The sequence below is a fragment of the Augochlora pura genome, chromosome 8 (assembly GCF_028453695.1).
Source record: "Augochlora pura isolate Apur16 chromosome 8, APUR_v2.2.1, whole genome shotgun sequence".
Taxonomy (NCBI): Eukaryota; Metazoa; Arthropoda; class Insecta; order Hymenoptera; family Halictidae; genus Augochlora; species Augochlora pura.
Window position 1 is genome coordinate 9,436,180 of NC_135779.1, and position 6,624 is coordinate 9,442,803.

Below are 6,624 nucleotides of genomic sequence, written 5' to 3' on the forward strand. Positions count from 1 at the left end.
AACTTCTGTTATCCATTAGGAAAAATTTGAAGAGGGTAAAACTGTAATCTTGACTCTGAAAGACCAAGAAGTATTAAACGAAGGCGAAGACGTACTCGTCAATGTAAACATAACTGACGAAGAGCGTTATCAGCGTAATATTTTGAATAAGACGAAAAAACCCGGCTATGATGCGTATGATGAAGACAACTTTGACGAGTATGGTTTTCCGAAGAAAACTATCTTGGAAAAATATGACGAGGAGATCGAGGGAGAAAGAAAAGACAATTTTGTATTGGGAATGAAATATAAAGATAGTAAATCGAAGCTTGATTATGTTAAGCAGCGTTTGGCTACGAAACGATTAGAATCGTTACAGATAACGGAGCCAAAGCTAGCTAGTGAATATTACAATGATGAAGAACTCGCGAAGTTCAAAAAGCCAAAGAAAAAGGTAAATCTACAAATAGTGTTAACAAATGATAGTTACGAATATTTGATGTAAATGCTTTATGCTTCTGCAGGTTCGAAAAATTAGGAAAAAACTGAAAGCGGAAGACTTAATTCCCGAAGATAATGATTATCTTCGTGATTTGGGAAGTAGAAGAACTAAGCGACCCGAGGAAGTCAAAGATAACGATTCTTTAGATATAGACGATTTAGGAGGTAATTATAATGTTTCGTTTCTCACCGTTATTCGTTAGGTTGATTTTAAATATATTTCAATTTTTCATTCAAGGTCCTTCCGAAGATTTGAGTGGAGTAAAATTAGAAGATGATGATAAGGATCTTGAATTGCAATTAACGTTGAAGAAAGCACAACGCTCAAAGGAAATGCATTTATCGAGCATTGAGAAAGTTGTAGACACCATTAAACAGGAACCTTCTGGTTCCGAAGAGAATCAATGTGGACACATTGTGTTGAACGCTACCGCAGAATTTTGTCGAACTTTGGGAGACATTCCTACTTATGGTCTTGCTGGAAATAGGGAAGAAAATGGCCAGGAACTTATGGTATTAGAGCACAATTGAATTTTGAATTAATTAGCAATGCTAAATGCGACTGCAATTATTTTATTAAAATTGTAGGACTTTGAGTTGGATGGAATTAAAGAGGAACCACCTATAAATGAAGAAGAAGATGATGGTCGTGGTGCCTGGAACACCGTGCACTTAGGTACCTTAATCGATTTCGAATACAGAGTTGTTTCTGTTTTCAAAAATTTAACTTTCCATATTTTTGAATAGATGAAAGTACATCCGAACCAGTAGCGATGGAAGCTGCAATTTTGGACGCCGAGCCTTCGCTCGGGCATGGTGTTGGCGGTGCTTTGAAACTTGCAATGAGTAAAGGTTATTTGCAAAAGGAAGACAGCAGTCGACCATCCGCATCTCGTTTCGCTCATCTACAGGCACAGAACTATTCGATAGAGGACAAGACGTACGGGTATGTATGGAGCACCACTATTGTTCAATACAAGAAGCTTTCTTACAACACGTTTCACGGCACTCTTTCGAACGTACGTAAGAAATATTCTTCTATTGAATGTATGCGACAATGTTGTTAGACGAGACTCTAGTGAATTTCAAACTGTTAGTTAACAGTCTTAAATAGAGCCCGGATTTCGGTGCTCGGAAATGGATGATCCGCTACCGCAACAAGAGTTAACTGCTTTGTCGGAGACGATCAAAGGGCCGAGAAAAAGGATTTATTGAGGTATGTTTATATTATGCGATTCTACCGTCGCCGAGCAGGATCTGTACCAAATATTCTAGACAAGTCCAGCGTTGGAAATCGCATTCATTCAATTAATAATCTAATCAATAATCCACTGGAAACGTATCACTTGATAATCGTGTCATATGTGGACATATGAATTATAATCACCTTATGTTCATATATAATACAATCAACGAGCAATCATAATTCTGTTATTTTTAACAAATATAAATATTGCATGTCTCAACATGTAGACTATCTTACGGAAAAGCTTTGTTAGACTAAGGATGTTTCACATTTTTTTTAATTCACTCTCAAGGGAAAAGAAACACTTTAGTTAAATAAGAGTGTAAATGTAATTGCCTTTACATCGACTTGTTTAGATTTACGTTGACCTAATCGCATAATGTAATGTATCTTCAAGAGACAGCAGTTCACTTCGAAATATTAATTTTTTAAATGACATTTGCTGTACCTTAAATTTTCGAACACCGAATTTTTTGGGCTATTGTAAATTTTATAAAAGTTTACTACATCCGGTGTAAACTGTCGTTTTATTTATCGCTGTTGTCATTTTATCGATATGTTTTCTTTCTTAGGGATGACGATAAATTCGGCAGAAGAGATCGCTTTAATGGTCCTACCTCTGAATTCAAAGAGAAAGATGGTTTCAAACCCAACGTAAAACTGGAATACATTGATGACGATGGACACGTCTTGAGTGCGAAGGAAGCTTTCAGATATCTTTCTCATAAATTCCATGGGAAAGGTCCAGGGAAAAATAAGGTAGGATCAAAATTATTTGCTCCACTTAATACTTAACCTTAATCAATTGTCAAATTTTTAGGTTGAAAAACGAATGAAGAAGGCGGAACAGGAAGTTCTAATGAAACGGATGTCATCCACAGATACACCTTTGGGTACCCTTAATTTGTTGCAAGCAAAACAGAAGGAGACACAGTCACCCTATATAGTTCTTAGTGGCAGTAAACAAATGCAAACGTAAGTTTCGCAATTTATAATAACTAACAGCCTTAAAATTTTTCTTTTTATACAAAAATCATTAATTATTTTTCTTCTTTTCAGGACTAGCATATCAAAGTCGAAGCATTAGTGGTTTTAATGTTATCTTTTATCATAATTGTATATAATATGCAGACAAGAAAAAAGATCTTATCGGCACATTTTCTTCAGGCTGAATAGGAACGTCGCTTGTCAAAAAGCGAATTGCACATTTTTGATTTGTTAATCCACATACAGGATAATAAAGTATCATTATGTAAGTTTATAAAAGAGGTTCACCTTTTTCACGCTTCTCCATGTCTTGTTTCTGGGATTATATAGTAGAGGCATCAATTTTCATTTGATTTTCGAAGTTGTATATATGGTGACAAAGATGTAAAACTTTCAGTACAATAGCCGGAGAAAATTTTATGAATTTCCTCGATGTATACAAAGCAGTATAAATTCATGTGTCGTCGTTTTCTTCTCTGTCATTCAAAATACTCTCTTCAAGGAAATACATTCGCTGCTATCACAATCAAATGTACGAGCGGAGGGCGTAAACGGTGTCAAACTATAATCTACGCTAACAGTAACAACGTGTCCATTAAGTCTAGAAATATTCAAAAAACTGGGGTTATATCTTTACTTCTGTATTCTCAATCACAATGTATAATTAACGTCTAAAATCTAGTCGTACAAATCACTAATTGGAAGATACAAATTTGAACGCTACAAAATATTTTATAGTTCCTAACAATTACTATACAAACGTTTGTTAAACGTCCTTTACTCGGTCTCGATTTTCTTTTCTCCTCCAATATGAAACTGTTGTCACGAGACCGAAAATATATCTTCACATTCGAGACGAATAAATCGCGATCGGTTGACAATGAAACGTTTGATAACACTCGCCGCCAACGTTACTGAGTATTTATTACAGTTTGTCGACTTCGTATTCTTTAATTTTTCTTTCCTTTTTGTAATCAGAAAAAATGGTAACACGATCCGTCACTGTTACAATGCTGAATGGCATTAATTGTATCCCTGATATCACAAGGCTTCATTTTGTGCAAAAATAGTAATACTTGATTCCCTCGAATCAGTGCACAATAGTCTATAAATTATATTTTATAAATATGCGTCTCCCAATTATACACGGTATAGTTACACGTTCTCTGATGATCCTTTTAATAAAACACTTTGCTTTCTCTACTCGCTAGTCACATTTCTTGATATTCTTTTTGGAAAGTTTGGCACTTTTCGCGACGGTCCACGCAAAAGTAATAGGAACTTTTTTCTTGTTTTTCATGTTTAATCGAGACTAATATAGTTTCTGTAACTGTCGTATCGCTTTAAGCATTAAGCTTCGCGGGAAGCTTTCGAACAGCTTCGGAAGGCCGTTCAGAAGTTTGATTGAATCATTCATTTGCACATGTGATACTGAAAGTGCTTTAGTGCCAACAACGGATGAACGATCGTTGTCCGAACGAAGAGTGAATACATTCTTACACGAATTCCTATTATTTTTGCAACAACCTACAGTACACTCTGATGCTCGTGTTTAACTTACGGATGCGATGTTTTCTGCTGGACTCTAAGAAATTTGGTTTACATCAGTAACACATCGATATCATCTACAAACTTTCACACTTCACAAGTTTCCGCTACAAAATTCTATCGTGTTACATAGTTTAATAGAATTCTCTGTGTCACTGTTATTTTAAACAAATTTCTTATAATCGGCAAGTTCGTATATATTATATTCATATAAATGTTCCCTATACTCTCTCCTACTAGTCAAAATGGATATTAACTATGCGAAATAGATAAATATTTTTAGTAGGTACTAACTTATCTCACAGCTTCATCCTAATTTCTCTCTCTATATACGTATATTTATATACTAATATCCTCAAGTAATCGTATTTTAATATATTATAAATTGACTCTGTTTCTCTCATTCTTTCTAATCTTCCACTCGCAATAAGGTATTAAAATCATTGGTATAAGTATCGTAAAAGGGGAAGTACGGATCCTGGGCGGTTCGGTCGACAATCCGCCGAGGCAATGTTCGTTAAAAAATGAAAATCGATCATTGTATCAAAAGTGTATGAGTGTATACAGGGTGGTTCACTTATCCTAACAATTTGAAATACCTCCGCCGCTTTTAAGTATTGTACCTTACACAAAGAATAAAATCACAGAAACGAATATTACAATTCACTGTGAGAAAAGAGCGCTGGCAATTATAATATTCATCTCCTAAAATTAAATGACTCCCCTTACACGTTCTATCTTGATATTATTAAAGATAACGAAACTACTCCAAGCTATTAAAATAAATGAAACACTCTGTACGAGAGAGTAACGCGGGACGAAACACATTGTACAGTACAATTAGTTTGTGGGATATACTTTCCTCAAGGCAGTTACCTTCCAAGGTATCTTCCTTGAACGTAACATCATTAGTAATTGTTATCTGTTCAGTGTTTCTACGTTCTGGCTTTGAGCGTTCTTGTTGATACCTTCTTCCTGTCCACTAGGACTTGGAAGCCTAGTAGACTTGATAGACTTCAGCTTAGTGGTTCCACCGTACTTGAAGTTCACGTCGCTACAAGTGTCCAGAGGATGCACCGTTCCTGTTAAGTTTGTCAAGTCATCGTCTGTCGTGACCTCTAACTTAGTGGTTGGTACTTTCTTGACTGATCCCAATTCGTACGCTGATTTCGACGATTTTAACTTCATTCTGTTGTTTAACGGTAGCGAGACCGACTTCTCCAGGTTCACTTCTTGTATCTTCAGATGATTATTATCGATCTGCGGGATCTGCTCGTTACTTGAATTTACCGTGTCGGTGATTTGGATGTCTATATTGACCGTCTTCGGATCGTTCTCATCATTTCGCATTGGCTGTTCGATCGAATACTCATTTCTCAGAGCGGCCAGTTGTGCTCGTTGTTTCTGTATGTGGTTGTGCGAGTTAGAAAAGAACGAAGACACCCTTTCGAGCTTGGTGGCCAGATTCGGCTGACTTAACGTTGATTTCAAAGGATACGGAGCGTCTATCACATTGTTGTTCTTCAAGAAATTGTGGGACTCTCTTCCGGTAGAGTTGCTCTTGATCATTCCGTATTTACTGTTGTCTTCGATCACTTTCAGAGGATATGACCTTCCTGTCGCAGCTCTTCGCTTCTCCGCAAGACTAAGCTGCGCTATTATTCGACGGATATCGCCTGGGTATTCAATGTCCGGACGGGTTTCAGATAATTGTTGAATGAAGGCGCCCAGCGTCGCGACGGTCACCTCTAGACTGCGGTTCTGAGACTCCAGTTTAAGGAGAGTCGATTGTTGCGCTGAACGGGCCGTTTCCAAACGATGCAAATTGCTCATAGTTATCTAAACATATGGATATGTTAGTTTCTAAAGTGACTAACAAAGATTTATGTCTTTGGCAAGTGATTAGGTTTTAGACAACTCACTTCGAGTTGCTCGTTCAGATGCGTGACTTCCTGTGTCAATTGCTTGTTTAGATGCTTCATTTTCTCCATGTTCTCGATTTGTGGCTTTACCGATATCATTTCTTCTTGCAACACTTGATATTCTACTCTGTACTCATTCAATTGCTTCGTGATCTCTTGGTCAGGATAGAATACACGCTTCATTACGCGATCTAGAATTTCCTTATCCACAGCTGGCACTTGAGTCTACAATCATAAAATAGTTGAAGGTGTCTTCTTTATATATAAGTCTGTTTCTTATAAAAATTATATGTTACCTTTAGATATTCCATGATTTCTTCGAAACTATCGCAACGAAGCAACTGATCTTGGTGCTCTTCCAATAACGCCATCGACACCCGGAAAAGTACTTCTGTACTTTCCAGGAAGAGCAGATCTACGAATACGAATGTATGAATTAAT

General features: G+C 36.7%; 2 protein-coding genes across 2 annotated transcripts in view; one reads left to right on the top strand and one right to left on the bottom strand.

Annotated features, from left to right (window-relative positions):
* LOC144474473 (U4/U6.U5 tri-snRNP-associated protein 1) overlaps positions 1-3,763 on the top strand; it is a 4,453-nt gene extending 690 nt beyond the window's left edge. The window contains exons 2-9 of the mRNA XM_078189315.1: positions 20-433; positions 504-645; positions 719-993; positions 1,069-1,156; positions 1,228-1,426; positions 2,299-2,485; positions 2,547-2,701; positions 2,786-3,763. Of these exons, the coding sequence (XP_078045441.1) occupies positions 20-433; positions 504-645; positions 719-993; positions 1,069-1,156; positions 1,228-1,426; positions 2,299-2,485; positions 2,547-2,701; positions 2,786-2,813 (1,488 nt within the window). The 3' untranslated portion in view covers positions 2,814-3,763. The remainder of the gene's footprint in view (positions 1-19; positions 434-503; positions 646-718; positions 994-1,068; positions 1,157-1,227; positions 1,427-2,298; positions 2,486-2,546; positions 2,702-2,785) is intronic.
* On the bottom strand, positions 2,703-6,593 carry Plx (PTB_TBC1D1_like and TBC domain-containing protein plx). The gene is made up of 3 exons (XM_078188707.1): positions 6,480-6,593; positions 6,184-6,408; positions 2,703-6,100 (listed from the first exon to the last, which is right to left on the bottom strand). The coding sequence occupies exons 1-3, from the start codon at positions 6,552-6,554 to the stop codon at positions 5,180-5,182; spliced, it is 1,221 nt and encodes a 406-aa protein (XP_078044833.1). The 5' UTR covers positions 6,555-6,593; the 3' UTR covers positions 2,703-5,179.
* Positions 6,594-6,624: the final 31 nt, after the last annotated feature.